General features: G+C 35.3%; 1 protein-coding gene across 1 annotated transcript; it reads right to left on the bottom strand.

The window, feature by feature from the left end:
* LOC117326621 (multiple epidermal growth factor-like domains protein 10) lies at positions 1 to 7,473 on the bottom strand. The gene is made up of 10 exons (XM_033883381.1): positions 7,446 to 7,473; positions 6,977 to 7,111; positions 6,231 to 6,365; positions 5,528 to 5,662; positions 4,284 to 4,418; positions 2,644 to 2,739; positions 2,367 to 2,468; positions 1,699 to 1,795; positions 1,302 to 1,342; positions 1 to 395 (listed from the first exon to the last, which is right to left on the bottom strand). Exons 1-10 carry the CDS (start codon positions 7,471 to 7,473, stop codon positions 310 to 312), a joined length of 990 nt encoding a protein of 329 aa, XP_033739272.1. The 3' UTR covers positions 1 to 309.
* Between the last annotated feature and the right edge of the window lie 10,302 nt (positions 7,474 to 17,775).

Here is a 17,775-nt window from a genome sequence, read left to right on the forward strand (position 1 = left end):
GAGGCCGTCCTTAAATGACCTTGGCTGTTAATAGGACGTTAAAAAAAATAAACCAAACCAATGTCCTATCAACAGTAATGGTCCAGTTAGGATGTGTCGCGCAGTCTTGAGATGTGATGGATGCTCGTGTTCACGACACTGCAGTGATGTTTTCAATTATCAAGGACTTTGATGCTAATTTAAATGTGATCACTGCTGGAGATTGAGGAAATGATTTAAGTTCCACCATGTATACCTTTTTTCAAATGGAATTGTAAAGATTGTATTTTTCTGTTATTACCAACTGAGTAGCTGACACTGGCTTGTGTTTTAGGTAACCACCATTTCATAGACGTTGGGAGTTTCCTCTGGACGAGGGGTAATAGATGTATAACCGGTGTCTGGGACGGATTGTTCTGAAAACCAAACAATGGTTGGAAGAAATATTGAATGTACAAATGGATATTAAACATTCAGCCACACATATCAAACTTTTACCGAATGAAAAGCCATGTTACAACTTTTTTTATAACAATGGCTTATTATTATACCCTCCGCTACTCCTCATTGGACACAATCTATAGAGACAATATCTAAATTTTGACCAATTCGAAGCCTCAACTGCTTTCCAAACAAACGGTTCTTGAACACCAGATGTCTTGAATAATGGGTTAAGTTTAAATGAAATCTATCTTAGGACTGACGACCTATTATCCAGTAGGCAGAACTAAAACTTATGCATAGTGTCTTGGTTACCTTGGAAACAATACTTAAAAGAACGAAAACAAAGCAACAACATCTATACTCGATCTCTAACATTCCTGCGAACATTTATTGAAATTAATTCAACATGTTTGGAGGAGAAACCCAGACAATATATGTCTTTATCTTGGTGTTCCTTGTGTAAGCATTGTAACCAAATGACATATTTCCTATTGGAAAATATGCAATCCTCAAAAACCTTATATACCAATTTTGTAGACGAAAAAGATTTTGCTTTGAGGAGCAGTCCGCACAAGATATGTCTCTCTTTGTAGCATCACTAACTCCGGTATAAGTTAATGAAACCTAATGGGTTTCAGGGAGATACAAGAAAAGTCTTGTTTGAACTAATGCGAGGATTATGCGGTATAACCCTTTAACAGTTTATATCATAACATGTCTTTCATATGATCAATTTAAGTCAGTAGTTCATGGTATGTTAAACGATTCGACTAAGCGGGTACTAAATACAAATATCGAAAACAGAGAAATAAGCAACCAGTTGCTTGATATTTGTCCTCGTGCTTCGTAAATACCTATTATCACTTTTCCCTTCTCACCTGTTTCCTTATCTGACGACTTCTTTCTGTTTGGTCTTCTTCTACAAATAGAAAGAATATCTATGTATAAAGTGTTTTGACCCATGAACAGCCATAAGCAAAACCGCCGTTTGATGTAAAGCGTTTCCCATCTATACTGCTTTAAATTGTACCTATCTTTTATTATTGGTAAGCTTGTGTATCATAAATACTTATCAAGTTAGCAAAATATTCAATATTGTATGTTTCGAGATAACGGTTATTTTGTTTTTACGCCAATAAGGTTTCACTCATTATAGCGTACTGAATATCAAAATTACTTGCTATTTAAAAATGCATAACGATATGTTTCTGTTATATATTTTCTATTTCCCATACAAGGACAATGTTACTGCCGTAAACTTAACCAAACACTTACCGCCGAAAGCATATTACTACTGCTAAGGCGATCAGTGCAGCTAAAAGAAGCCCACAAACAGCAGACAGGGCAGCTATTATAGTCAGGTTAGAATCGCCTGTAATACAAACCATTTTAAAGAGGTTATTGCATTCAAATAACAACAAGACATATGATGTGTACAAAGGTTTCCTAAAACAAGTTGTATATTTAGTTCCACGATGTTCTGTTTTGATATAGCGAGATATCGATAATGGTTGATAGCATGCTAGTTTGACTAGTGAAACATGTGACAACTGGATTGGTAAGCTTTTTACCATAGTGGATATTTTCATTGCAGTTAACACGTACATGTTATGGAAAAACCATAGAAATATCTAATATTATAAAATAGCCAAATTACACAGTTTTGAAAGCGTTAAAATATACAATCGAAAAATATACAAATATTTTCAATAAATATGTATGATTATAATCGCTTTTGAGAAGAAAAAAAAAAGGGGGGGGGGGGGGGGGGGGAATACCCGCGGGGTATTAATGTTTGCTTTATACAAAGTTGTCTTTTTCATACATACTTGCTTGTCATGTACAGATTCTTATTTAATTGCCCAACTTTTGTTACATATAATGCTAAACGCATGATCATATTGGATAAAATATTCACGATGGACATCTACTCATGTACCCACCAGTGGTTAAACATTGTCCATCGTCCTTACTACAGATGTTGTCCGTACACGTGTCCGGACAATCAGCTCCACACACCACCCCGTACTTTCCAGGATAGCACTCTATATAGAAAAATAGCACTATTAATAAATCCTGTTAAATGTCAAACGCTGTAGGTCTGGTATGTAATACAGTGCCAGATATATCGTTAGTAGTTTGATAGAGAACATGTATGCATGTCATTCGGTGAATACTTGAATTCTGATTTCATTATTCGAGTGTTATATTGCCGTTTACCCAAGCAGTGGCCAGTTTCGTGATGACACACGAAGTCTTTACACGTCACAGGACAAGCCAAGGAACATGTTTCACCAAAACTCCCAGTACCACAACCTAAAAGTAAAGAAACATTAAGATAAAAGGGCTTTAGTTTTGTTTGTTTGTTTGTTTGTTTGTTTGTTTTCGTTTGGTTGTTTGCGATAAATAAGGCACTGGTTAAACATAAAAGAAATGGCTTGTTAACTACGAGCTAAAACTAAAATAACTTGGCAAAGTCGATATTACTTATTCTAGTGAGCCGAGCCCTGTGGAAAATTCATACAAAAAAGGAACATATAGGTATATAAACCGCCCTCCAGAGGCGCCCTCCAGAGGTCGCTATCAATCATTCGAAAAGTTAACGGTTGAAAAAGCATTACCGAGAATGGAATATTTTCTTGAGTTATATTTCAACATCTAGCACTATATCGACAGCCCTTCCGTGCATTAAAGACGTACTCCAATGCAACCAAAACACATTGAGTTTCGAAATACGAACGGAAAGAACGTATTCAATCGCTGATCTTTTGTGATAGAATGGTATATTCTTACTATTTCATTATCGTTAGAAGTATAGTATCATCATAACATATAAAATATAAAATATTACCATTACATGTATCTTTCCAATTCGTTAACATTTCAACAAAGCATGCCACATGCCTAATACCATGGTTCAAAAATCGTTTTGAAGATACCAAATATCAAAACTGAAGCCTTTGTAGAACACAAAATTTAATTGTTTTTACCTAAAATATGACTATTGAACTTCACCTCTGTCGAATTCCGATAGTTGATCTTTGACTCAATTCAAAGTACTCAAAAGCATTTAATCGCAGTAAGCTGCTAACCAATTATCGTAGTTATGGGCCTGTTACTAAGCGTGGAGAAGTCAGCCGAAGATTTTAACTTATTTGACCGATGTAACCTCCCTTTAAATCTACACCAGTCTTGTGAACATTCTATTCCTATATTCCAATAATCATGTTTCTATACATCTCAGAATCTCCTATTTTGTTTTTTTTCCAAATTTGCTCCCCTACCGAGATCTTATGCTGATCCTAAACAAGAAAATGTTGACTAGGAGAAAAATCCAGTGTAAGATTGAAAAGAGATCAAAAGATTTATTCATGATACAAAGCCATTGGAGTTTTTGGGATTTAGGAAAGAATGGCTATGAGTTAATTAATTCTGGTTGCTTGGTTTTCTTCGAAGAAATCAAAATTTCACCAAATTCAAAAGAACATCTGGAAAATCTGGTATGGTACAAGTATATAAAAAATGGAAAATTCTCACAAATATTTGACATATTTAGCATAATATTCGCTTTCAAAACGGCGGTCAGTGCAATCGGAAAATGGCGTAGACATAATAGAGTCAACAATTTCATCAGATTGAAATAGATCATATTTTTTTCTTTGAATTTCTTAGCCTTCAATCTTACCTGACATTTCATTAAGCTATATTCTCTTTAATTTTACTCACGTTCACTACAATCATCCCCTCCCCAGCCTGTTACTCACGTTCTCTACACGTATCCAATACACGTATCCTCTGTACAGTGGGATATTGGATTGGTGTTCAATAGGTATAATACAGCCCTCCAGTCTGATACTTACTTTCGCTACACGTATTTCCTCTCCATCCGGGCAGACATCCTGATGACGAGCAGTTTCCTGTCACATGACTACATCCAGCGTCTTTGCAATGACATTGTTTCGAACAATTAACTCCAAAATATCCTGGTTGGCATTCTTATGAAACAAATGCATTACATATATTAAACACTCAACTCGTCACAAAAATGGATTAAACGACACGTGCGGTAAAAAGCGAAACAGAAGCATGCTGCAGCAACGCAAATGTTTGAATACCTCTTCTTGTCTTGAAATTAAAACAATAAGGGAATACTAGGTTTGGTATGATATAATTAATGTTTATTTATTAACACAATGAACTGCTGACTGAATTACATCACCAGATCAAACTGTCATCAGCTTATCAAGTTTACGTCCGACTTTTTAAGATGCCATGATGTAAACAAACCACCTATTGCGTATGGCTCTCTGGCAGCACCCTTAACTCCACTTACACGAAGCATTATATACTATACACGTTATATATCAACACTGGTCACCCCGCTGTACATCTGTTAAAACATTGATGATAAGTTTTGATGTTAATAAATTTCTACTTCATGTTTGTATGAAACAAAAAGCGAACTACGTTCATTCAGTCAGTTTTCAGTTCAGCTTTCTATTCATATCAGTATGATATCCATGGCAAAGGTTATACAAGACAAGAGTCCAAATTGTTTACATACATAGAATACAGAATGTCCCCTTGGAAGAAATGTCAGAGTAATCTCATTAAAGATTAGTCGTGTTTTTTTCACATGCGCTCTCTTCGCCCCTGAGATATGTCATGGCAAAATAAAAAAAATCCTACAAAGTAATTTAATTAATAGTAAACAATCATAGCCATTACATTGTTCGATTGTCGCTTAAGTGGGACAGTTCACCTGAGGAAGAGTGTAGAGTGATCTTTGGTTTTCATAAAAAAAATGACCATACGTTGCTTAAGAAACGACAACTCATCGCGTTGTATAATATGCGTTTCCTGAACCTAGCAGGAAGAACGTTTTTGTTTAGAATATCGAGGATGGCACGTTAAATGAATACGCTTAATGAAGTTACTAAGATCTATTAAGGAATCTGGTAAGTGTTTGTCATCGCCATTCCCCTCTGTGATATTTTTCTTGGATGTCTATGGTAATACGCCCAGAAGTGTTTATTATTGGCTGCGCCTGTCAGATATCCAATATCGATAATACAAGTAATTCGTCTAAGTAATGTGTACTTACGTGTTGAGCATGAGGTCCCCATCCACCCAGTCTGACATCCGGGTACTGTACATGTCCCATCAATATGATTACAGCCATGCGTTCTACATCTACACTGTGAGGCACAATTGTTTCCAAAATACGGAACAGCGCATTCTAGAAAAAAATAGATATATTTTGCGCTATAATTTGTTCATTTTGTAAATATCAAATTACAATTTTCTTCAATAATAGATTAATTGATACCTATAGCAATATCAGCATTTGCGTTTGAATAGTTTAATCCGCCTGTATCAATTATCGTATCTATCATATCATCGCTTTATGTATACATCCGCACGTTGTGGCTATGCTCCATTGATGCGAAAAATAACGGTTCAATCAGTTTGATAAATTTCTGACTTGACGGCGAGCTTTAATAAAATATATAAAATAAACACGAATGCTCTGTTAAAATCTAAGACCTAACTGTTAAAAAATCATTTATAATGTTAAATACAACACGGGTGAATTTAAAGATATTTTAGTGACAGATCTCACCTAACTACCGATGTTAAATTAGAGTTCAGTATCAAATTGTCCTGGTAGACTAGTTTGCTAATCCTATTACGTAACATAAATAAAATCTTTTAATTAAACTAGTAATCTTATTTAATATTTGTAAATTATTACTGAACGTTAGCCACGTATTGAGCATCATTCAGAATCCTAGATCGTTACTTACCCTGGCTGCAACTTGCACCAGAGAAACCAGCCTGACAGCCTGGTATGAGACAGACCCCGTTCTGCCTGTTACACCCCGGCGTCTTACAATGACATCGTTGTAGACAGTTCTCTCCAAATGTAACTTGTGAACAAGCTTAAACAGAATATAGCCAAAATAAACTGCTGCACAAGCAAAAATCATGATAATTTCATATTTCCACACGTGAACAATTGTTCAAGTATGCAACTGTTGAAATGGAACATGCTTATATAAAAATGACGGTTAAAGCTCAAAACATGTGTTAAGGTATTTACATTCCGATGCACAAACTCAAAAAGAGGTTAAATTTTTATAAGTGTGAATGCTAGATAATGTCAAATAGATATTCTTTAAGCAAATCGTCTAAAACTGACATTAAAAGACCACTAAATATGGGATGTTATCTTTTCCTTCTCTATAAACAACTTTTTTAAATCCAAATGTCTTCATTGACACCAAACAAAAGAAGTTGCTTAACCTGCTTAATGCTCTTCTGGTTATCTTCGGCGAAGTGCTTCATGAAACAATCGCACTATAAAATCAACAATAAAACTAGAACAGAACCAACACTCTCCATTACCGGGTCATTCTTATAATGAATAGTAACTCTCAAATCACAGTTTTTACGTTCTCTTATAATTATACATCTGTAGGTCAACTCGATTAAAGTGAATCGAGAACGGTATCGCAATGTTAACACAAACGTGTAACCTAATGCTACTTACGCTGGTCACAAAATGTTGATCCACTCCAGCCGGCGTGACAATATGGCGAATCACACACTCCGTTGTCAGGATCACAGCCGTGTTTACAGTTACAATGGTTTTCACACTGATCTCCATACTTATTTGAAAAGCAGCCTGCCGAATACAATGTTGACACTATACGTTCATCAGTTTTATAAAATCAACACGAAAAGTTATTCCTATTTATATCAAGCTATATCAATTTTTGTATTTGAATAGCTTTGTTTACCTTTATCAATTATTGTATCTAGCATATATCATCTAAAAATTACCCATGCGCCCCTTTTGAATATAAGAGGTGTTCTTGAAGCATCGAAGAGAAATATTTTTAAAGTTTTTTTGTCGTACGGTACGGGTGACTTAAAAGATGTGACAACATTTTTAAAAATTTCAACGGAAACGTTATTTTAGATACGGAGGGTTATAACCAAGTTTAATTATAAATTACCATATACATCCACTTCGCACACGTCCATATACGCTTTGCCAGACGTCCGTGTGATGTATATCATCAATGTTTTACCAGTTATGTTACAAGAAGTGATGTTTTGAGTGATATTTGGATGGCCCACATCAGCATCCTCATAACATTTGATACCAGACGGTATATCTGTTCTATTTGATATCCAAAATTGGTATCCGTTAGCACGATCTGAAATTAAAATGAAAATACAATTTGTATCATTGGATGACAGGTACTTAACCAATTTTGGAGTAACCACCGTGGGTGGGTATTGGCATGTCTAGATGTAAATACACTGCCAAATATGGTTAGAACAGTTGGCATATTGTTGTCCAAAAGTGATTAGAACAATTATATACGGCAATAATCATAGAAATACAGATATTTCATGAAATGAACGGTTACTTTGGAATGCATGATAGGAAGTTTAGTTATACATATGCTATCATAAGCTTCCTGTTACTTACTGATCAAGCATTGGTCCAGTGACTAACAATAACTACTTACGGTAATGAAATCACATTAACTGTTGAGGATGAATTAAACATTTTCGCTGTAAATCATAACGTGAAGCTGGTAAATATGGTTTTGTGTTGTTTAGAAATATAGGCATGCGTTATAATGCACGAGGAAAATTATTTAAACTTAATTTTGAATTCAGAAACAAAAGTATAGTAAAAAATCTTTTTAAAGAGAGCAATTTTTTTTAATACGACCTGCAAAATGGGGTTGTTTTATCTGCTCAGGTCAAGGACAGCGACCTGCATAACTACAAAAGTGCTACTTACCAAATATCTGAGTTAAAGAAGCGGAACATTTAAATTGTAATTTTGGATGATTTTGACTTTTGAAGGGGGAAAGATATCTAAAAGTGCCATATCTGCATAATGTTTTAAGTTGACCTTGAAATATTGCAAATACCATCATAAGAACATTATCTAGTCGTACAAATTAACCGTTTTAAATTATTTTGATTATTTACATTCTTTGATCATTTGACCTATTTGATTTTACATGAAGGACAGGATCACCAGAAAATCAAGAAGCCAATTATGCAAGATATGAATGTTGCAAATATCAGGTCTAATGTTTATAAAGGAGCAGAACCATTTCGGGTGCAATTTTTGCGGGGAAAAACAATTGAAAGTGGTATATCTCTTTTAAATTAAAAAAATTCCGTCTTCTTGTAACTTTCTCTTTAATTTAAATTTTTCAAAAATTAATCGATTTTAGATTCATGTTACCTACTTTTTACCCCATAATGCGGTCTTGACCTTAACTCATTTTCTGATAACAGGTGATAGGGATTTGTTTGTTGGTTTTTGTTTAACGTCCTATGAACAGCCAGGGTCATTTAAGGACATGCCAGGTTTTGGAGGTGGAGGAAAGTCGGAGTACCCGGAGAAAAACCACCGGCCTACAGTCAGTACCTGGCAACTGCCCCACGTAGGTTTCGAACTCGCAACCCAGAGGTGGAGGACTAGTGATAAAGTGTCAGGACACCTTAGCCACTCGGCCACCGCGGCCCCAGGTGATAGGGAAGTATTACCCTCGACCATGAGTTACATGAAGCCCTAGGTGTGCATGGAAACGAAGGAAAAGTCGTCCGAAACATTTTTCCTTTTTGATTTGTGACCTCGACCCTTTTGGTTACGATCACCAAGATATTAGAGTAATGATCCGCTCAAAGTTCTCTACCATGTGCTAAAATATGAACGTTTAATGAATGTGTAAACGAGGTATAGATACTGCATATTACAGACCCGTGCTCGTTCGCAGTTCCGTCTTAAATCAATCTAATAAAAATGTAGATAGTCATTCTCAATAAGTTACATGAACATCTAACAACATCCCATAAGGGGTCACGTTCTGATGAACTTTTGGATTAGCCAATCAATGACTACTTCCAGAATGTTGGAAGTGAATTTTATATGTCCGACTTAGCATAACTAGAGTGCATAGCTTGCATAATCTGTCAATTTGTTTCAAGTCATCTCGTACCACATTGAATATAGCTATAACGAAATGGTTTGCACCAGATGCATGCTGTGACGAAATGGTTTGCTTCGATGACATCGACAAATTGGCAATTCGCCCCGAAAGTGAAATACACACATCTCAAAGGTCATCAGAACGTGACCCCTTATGGAATGTTGTTAGATGTTTATGTAACGTAGTTAGTATGACCTTCTAGAGTTTAATTAGATTGGTAATTATATTATCACTTAAAACTGATTCAAAAGTGCTGTCCGCTTAGTCGTGTATACGGAAAAGATGTTACACGAAGTTTTCGAGACGGTAAGCAACCATTCGGACAATTTAGAGGTGAAACTCGCCAGTTTATCTCCCGTCGATAGAGACAAAACAAATCAATAGTAATAATAATAATGAAAAAATGCGAAAACAATAGAGATTTCTAATATGTTCCCATAGTTTCTGCACAAGATATGTTTATATCATAAGCCTGGAGGGGATGAATATGAGAAAGGGATATCAGTTAGTATAAATGTAAAATAGCCTACATCATCTCAAATAATAAAGCGACCTGTGAAATTAAAAAAATCGATTTTGACTTTGCTGCAATTATTATTAAGATTTTTTTTTTAATCAGACATTTTCAAATAAACAATTTTACACCTGAGCACCATGTACTGTACAATGATCATTAAAATTTGCCATTACCCAATATATATGATACTGAAGTTAAAATGCGTAAATTCTAAATTTAAATCATAACAAAATAAAAAGGCATATACAGGGTACTTCGAATGCATCTTCAGCTATCATTAAGGTAAACCTTTGCATTTTACAGGAAATATAAATGCAATTAAATCTGAATAAATTTTAAATTTCAAGTATAACAAAATAAGATATAATAATTTGAGTAAATGTCTCTTTTCATGAAGTTATAACGGACTCTATGTATAGAACAATCGGAAGTGAAAAGTTTATTGGGTGTACAGAAGGACAACTCACCAGGACTTATAAATTCAATATCTATTCTCTGTATTCTTGCCAAAGCAGTAAACGTCCCTTTCCAATATACGGGGTTGTCAGGATAGGAGCCCATGCATATGCCCCAAGCAGAAGGACCGTAGTTCCCGTCTGTGGTCCCAGATAATGGGTAATTTGGATTTGTCCGAGTGCTACTCAAAGACAACTGATCCTTCAGGTTTACTACAGTGTATGTATATAAAAAAATATGACGTCTATGACTGACAACAAATAAACATTTACAACATTAATAAACATGATGGAACATGTAACTCAATATAAAATAACCCAGATTCAGTACTATTAATTGATGTATAACTTGGATTTGTATGTCCTTTTAATATTTTAACATTTGTTTTAGCTTATATTGAGATTTCATCTCTTGATTACCACACTATTGGTTCCTAGACGAGTCCTATTAGTACGATACAACTGTTTTGTATTCATTGTCCGTCATCGACTTTATCAATAACGGATAATTCCTTGCAGATAAATTGAATGTACTACTTTGTAGTTTGTATTCACCGTCCGTCATTTCCTTTATCATTAGCAAATAATCCCTCGAAAATAAATTGTCATTTTGTATTTTCCCAAGTCTTAATCTATATAACGGAATCGGACTACGAGTCTTCCTAAATCATTATTCCTCGCACATAGATGAAGAAATAGATGTTTATGATGATGATATATCACTTTACTAGTACATGTTGTTAGGAAAATAACTCAAAATAAAACTTTCCAGAATTAAAAAAAAACCTAATTCAGAAACACGTTATAATGTTTACATGTATCTATATACACAAGTTGGTAGATTTGGTATGATAACTGACACGTCGGGATGGGCCTTGAAATGTCCGCTCCAGAACTAATTGAGTGTTACATTTGATATCGAGCTTTAAATATATCAAACCTGTGAATCAAAAATCGTCTTTTCTACTTTACTATAGTTTATATAGAAAAATCACAATTTTGACTGTGATACGTTGGATTTCTATCGGAATTCATTCTAACTTGGTTAACATTATCAGCATGGGATGACAGCTCGATGGTTTGCACATGTTGGCCGTGACTTACCCCCTGGGCTGATTTGTAGGGCCAAAAAGGGTCAATTTAATTTTAACTTAAGTACTTCAAAACTCAGGTGACCGTTAAGGCCCATGAGTCTCTTGTTTTATTATATATTCTTATAGTTAGTAGTTACGTGATTTATACTTACACTCGTGGCTATGGCATATGACATTTATTAAAATCCTGTAATTTGATATGAAACTCGCCTGAACGGGAATGGTATATTAAATTATTGAACTCGTTTAATAAATTCCATATGGCATTGCCACTCATGTAAGATTATCTATCTGTTTATTATGTCTGATATAGTTGACTGTGTAATTTAATTTGGATCTTTTAACACGTACAGTTATATAGGTATGTTCTAACAAGTTATCCTTCTTCAAAAACATTGAGTCCATGTATACATGTATATTATACTATGCCTTAAAGATATCATTTCCGATATACATGTAAAGCAAACAATACAATTGTTTACTACCTTATAAGTATTCACGGAGTGTAAAGATCAATATTTGTTATGTATATAAAAATATCAATAGTGCTGTTGATAGTGATTAAGGTACGTCTACCGCACTATATTAAAATAAGAAATCGTGTTAAAGTTCCACGAATTTAACCCTTAACCAGGTATACAAACGGAATCCTTTGAAATATATATCATGTGTGAAACATTGACCAGTCTGATTATTTCAAATAAATATAGTAAAACATGTTAACATACCGCTCATCTGTATCCCTGGCAACTCGCTCAACCAAATTATCACTAACACAGTAAACACCGATCCTGCACGCCTGGCCATTTCTGTCGATTGAAGATATCAGGGGTGTAGTTGTTGGTCACATCGTAGTATACCTGTCAGTGATTTTGTGTAAGACCAGGAAGTTGGACGTAAGCGTGGTGGTTATTCTTTTATTTTTAAATCAAGATACAAGTCAAAACATTTAAAATTCTTTCATAACTATTCAACCGTACAGGTAAATGTCTTCCCACGCATTGTCCAGTGTAATATGCAATCTTGATCTTGTGTATGTATATACTTGTTCATTCCATTGTGTTAAGCAAAGATAATATCATTGACGGACTTGCGTGACTGTTATGTTAAAGACATAAAGTACAGGGTAATGTCACAACTCGAACGGATCGCTATATTAATACACTACTGGCTTTACATGTCAATATTGTCACATAAATGTATTGTCTTGCATTTGTAGGCGAGACGGACCATTAAGAATAAATAAGCGATTTGTTTCATATGTCATTATGATCATTAAAATGCAGAAGTTTTTACAAATACTGGTTGTCGGAGATAATGTCATTCGAACGTCTTATGCCATAGTTTATTTATATCTAGTTTATTGAGATGAGAATAAGGTATGGAAACCGGGCTATAGCTATGTAGTATACTGGTGTGTTGTTAATACTGCACTTAACAAGCCTAACAAGAAGTAATCGGCCCGGCTATATGCTGTCCTACTGGCGGAATCCATAACTACGGGTTGGACCTTCCGCTGTAATAAATCATGACATGCCTGATTTTTGTGAAAAATACCGTAACACAAATTATCTGTACTTTTATTAGTCAATCATCCGTCCCTTTATTCCTTAATTTATTTGTTCGGTTCATAAGTTGTTCAATGTTACCGTTAATATGCAAGCATTCATAAGACGTAATAAGCGTTATTCAAGCGCTTTGAAACAGTCACATTGTTTGAAACCAATGGTATTGTCCTATGTTATGATTAATTCGTCCAAAGGGTATATATAAGGCGGAGGAGCCAGACATCAGTGCACATATGAGACACCGGACGGTGAGGGACCACCTAGCCACACCCAAGGGTCGTCGAGGGAGCAGTCCGGTCATGCGGACGTACCGGATGGACAAGCCTAACGTGAGGGGGATATAGCACCAAAGGCACTCGACTACCTCCACCTCACGTCCACTGAACACAAAAAATTGTCATGAAAAAAAAGTAAAACCTGTAACACCAAGCCAGCAAAGATCAAATCCGGGCGATCGTGGTGATAAGTTAAGGCAGCACTAGAGGTGTTAATCAATACTAAAGCTAATTGTTTATCAATGTATCTACTACTACTAATGCATGTAGTAATGGAAGATAAAACACTAGGATTATTCTGATTAAAAATGTGTTTTATAAATATCTTTTATCTTATGTGACCACTTTAAAACTATACAGGGAAACTCCTTTTTACATGACATAGGCCTGTTGTTAGTGAAAATATGAAGACGGCATTGTGGGGGAATAATGTGCAGAAGAAACACTAGTTTCTTACAATTTAAGATTTTATGATAAATGATATAACTGTTTTCATAAATGATTATTTCCGTTCGCTTATATAAAACTAGAAGCCAACAATGGTCTTGAGTATTCGCATTTTTATTTCTACCTGTGAGAATGTACCTGTTAGAACAGCAGAATACAGTTGCGCAAGGTCAGTACTTTCCTTTGCATGCGATCTTGGTTATGATGACAGACCTCACTTTCTGTAATACATTGGATTTATGTTGGCAGCAATGAATTTCCTATAGACAATGCAAAGAATAAGATACCGATTAATAGTTGTCGTATCAATTCCTTATACTGAAGACAATATTTAGATTAAGTTAAAAAAAAGCCTGGGACAAGGCAAGGCGCCAACCTGATATCAACACGTCTCCATTTCGTGGCAGTTCCCGGAAGTATATACAGGATATTAGAAAGTCTGTTCTGCAAATTAGAAATGGTGTAACTTCAAAAATAATGAAAGCATTGGTATGAATATTTTTGTTTTAAAAACCTCAGGCACCACCTTTGTTTCTGATTAATTGTTTTATTATTTTAGGCATTAGGTGAATTACGGCAAACTTGTTCCTGATTCATATCCATCCACACAAATCTTAAACATAATCGTAGTTTGTCCATTGACACTAAACATTTAGACCTCTGTTTTCAATTAGATTTAAATCAGGAGTATTGCCAGGCTACTCCAGTTTGGCAATTTATTTATATATCATCCTATACACTATATATATTTACCCACCTCTGTGCTCCGAAGCGGATTGGCGCAGCCATTTTTTTTTTTTTTCGCAAAGCAAATATGACATCAGCAAAGTTAATAGGTACGACTCCCTGAAATTGATCATCAACAGTTTTCCCTGAAGGTAAAACATGGAGTTCAGTAAATCCGCTCACTCCCATAGCCCCCTATATCCTTTCCTGCTTGACTCGACGTTAGTTTCGGGTACGTCATTTAACTAGGATGCCTACACAATGGCATCTTGTCGATTCGGACTATGAAACAAATGTTTAGTAGATTCATTTTGGAGATGCAATTCCCACAGTCTTTCTTCTGTTGAATATTTGTTATCTCTAACAAACCTCATACTTTTCCGGTGCCCTCTTGCAGGTAAGACGTAAGAATTATACCTGTTGCCCCGTTACATGATCGTAAGAGGCGACTAAAATTGAGATCATACCTTTTCTCTTCTTTCTTAACGACGTTCTATTTCCTTATTTCTCCCTTGACAATGCCTCACTTTTGGCCTTTGGCTGAGCGTTCGTCCCTGTGTGGAAGGTTTTGGGTTTGTCCCCTGGCCGAGACATAACAAAGTCTTTAAAAATGGTAGTTGCTACTCCTGCTTAGCGCTCTGAATTTTAGGAGTGGAACGACTGGTTTGCCCGTTGTTAGTATAAAGTGACCGGGTGGGGTGTCCTGCAGGGTGTCTTCTGAAGGTAGCACACTAAATCGGTAAAAGTCCCGGACTATCACAAGGAGATTTAACATGAACAAACAGTAGCCTTCAAAAAGCACACATACGCACTCACCACACAAAGACAGTCGCACGCCCGGGAGGCCGTCCTTAAAAACCTTATCTGTTGATAGAACTTTTAATAACAACAATAAACGAAACCAAACAAAACTAGTCAGGTGCTGATTTTTTTGGCAATATGGGACACAGCATCGCTGTTTTTTCACACGGCTCATATACATGATTGTAGTTTTACACTGCAACATGACTCGCGTCAGTTCCACACGTCTTCACGTCATTGAACAGTTTCTTGTCAATTTCTCTCGTTTGAATTTCTTTTAAACTATCTCCCGTTTTACCCTAACTTTCACTTTTTCAGGACGTCCACCCGGGGACCAGTTTTTAGTCCGATATTGTTCTTCCTCATCTTCCTCTACTTCCATACCCATCTTCCTCCACTTCCATACCCATCTTCCTCCACTTCCATACCCATTTTTCAATTTTTGGTAGACAGTTAGCCACATATTTAACATTATATTCGGAGTCTAACAAAACCATGGTCTGTGCTCTCTCCTGCTCTGGAGAAAGACCATCTAAGGGCGAACCTTTCGACATGATCGCTGAAATTTTGATACAATCCTCTTCTACTTTACACGTCTCCAAAGGAACCGAAGAGAGCCATCCTCAAGGGAGGTGGTATTGTATAAATGATGCACAATACTAATTAAATGTGACTAGTATTTGTAGGCAACTATTGACTTCACTCCCGAATTATATACAAATTCACTCGCGGGACGGACTTAAACACTTTTAATATCCCAGCAATTTGGCTGTATCCCTTCGAGTGATGTAAATACGACATAAGCCTTGGTCCTCTATGGCTCAGAGTAAACTAAAATATAGCTTGTAATTAAGAGTTCAATCAAACTATCAGTTTCATTATTGAAAATTTATTCAAAGGCACTTAATGGTTAAGTTCTATTATTGCTTTGGCAAACTTCTCTTCTCTATTTTAACGCGTGCATTTTGTAAAGGTATGTGTGTGTAATCTCAATTTGCTATTAAACCTGGGTTTTTTAGTGCAGACGAAAAAGTCCATATAGCTAACATAATCTAAAATCTGTTATTTTCAGGGAAACGCTAACTACCAACGTATCAAATCAGCGTACATACAATCTCACTTAGATCTTACAATCTAATGGCTAATAATTACGTGTGTTTAAAGGTTGATTTTAATTACAATTAAGTATGGTGGAAATACATAGGACTTGGTGATGAGAATAATTTACAAAGAAAAGTTAAAGAACCAATTCTGTCTTTATAATTACTGTTTCATTAAATTGACTGGTTATCAGATTAAGCTGTTTCCGGAAAGTCGATTAATTGAATGCAACCTGTCGCTATCCAATACCTAACCTATGGTTATATATATGTATTTAATAAATACGATTTCTATAGGTTGTTTTATATTTGACTTCATGACGTGTTCAATGTGACTGAACTTTCGTTCAAGAGATATTATTCGAAAACATTTCATGCACTTCAGAAAAACTGACAATATGAAAGTATATTTATTTTCATTATCTAATGTATTTGATTTTCCTTAACTTTACTCATAACTAATGCACCGCCAAAATGAATAATGCACGGTCACGTGCGAACTATTGAAAACCGCGTGCCATTTCGGAAATTAGTCATTCCCTTTCAAGCATACAAGTCAGTCAGATGTAATGATATATATGTATAATAATTTAATAATATAACAATTGTATAGATAAAATCCATTGTAAAAGCAATCCGTATCCATCCATATACTTCAGAATTCTCGAGAACTGAATGGCATCCATTAGCATGATGCATAAATTTAACTAACACAATATCTAAAATGAGGTGTCGGCGTACGACTCGATGTTCGGAAGAAAACATCTTATGACTTTTTCTGTTAAATTGTTTTACCGGCCAGATTGACTGTAAATACCTAATGTCATGATCGCGACAGCTGCCAGGGAGTTGAGGTATACATTTTGTATACCGTTATCAACAAACAAACACCGCATTTAATATTTGTGGCACTATTTCAGTATTCATGCAATTAGCATTTTTCCCAGAACGTATCTGCAAAAATAGATTTGAAAGGTTTTAAAACAGTTCATTCCCCCCGTTACAACCAACATCGATTCATCTTGATAGAATGTGTTTTAAAACAATAACATGTTTCAATTACCATAGGTCAATTTGGATTGATATGCGAATAACTACAGGATGACGTTGCAACATGGAGATGTCTGGTGATGATTCTTTTATGCTTCAAAACATTCCAAGAATTGGTTTTCTCAATTTCTCTATGCATTGTTTTCTTTTTCATCCCGTACGTATATGAAATGATATGTCTGATAACCGTACACAGTATTCAAGATCAAATATGTATATATAGTCTTGTGTTCAAATACTTTGAATGATATATAACCCAATTGATTAAAAAAAGTCCTTACATCAAATGA

Source organism: Pecten maximus, chromosome 4 (genome assembly GCF_902652985.1).
Source record: "Pecten maximus chromosome 4, xPecMax1.1, whole genome shotgun sequence".
NCBI lineage: Eukaryota > Metazoa > Mollusca > Bivalvia > Pectinida > Pectinidae > Pecten > Pecten maximus.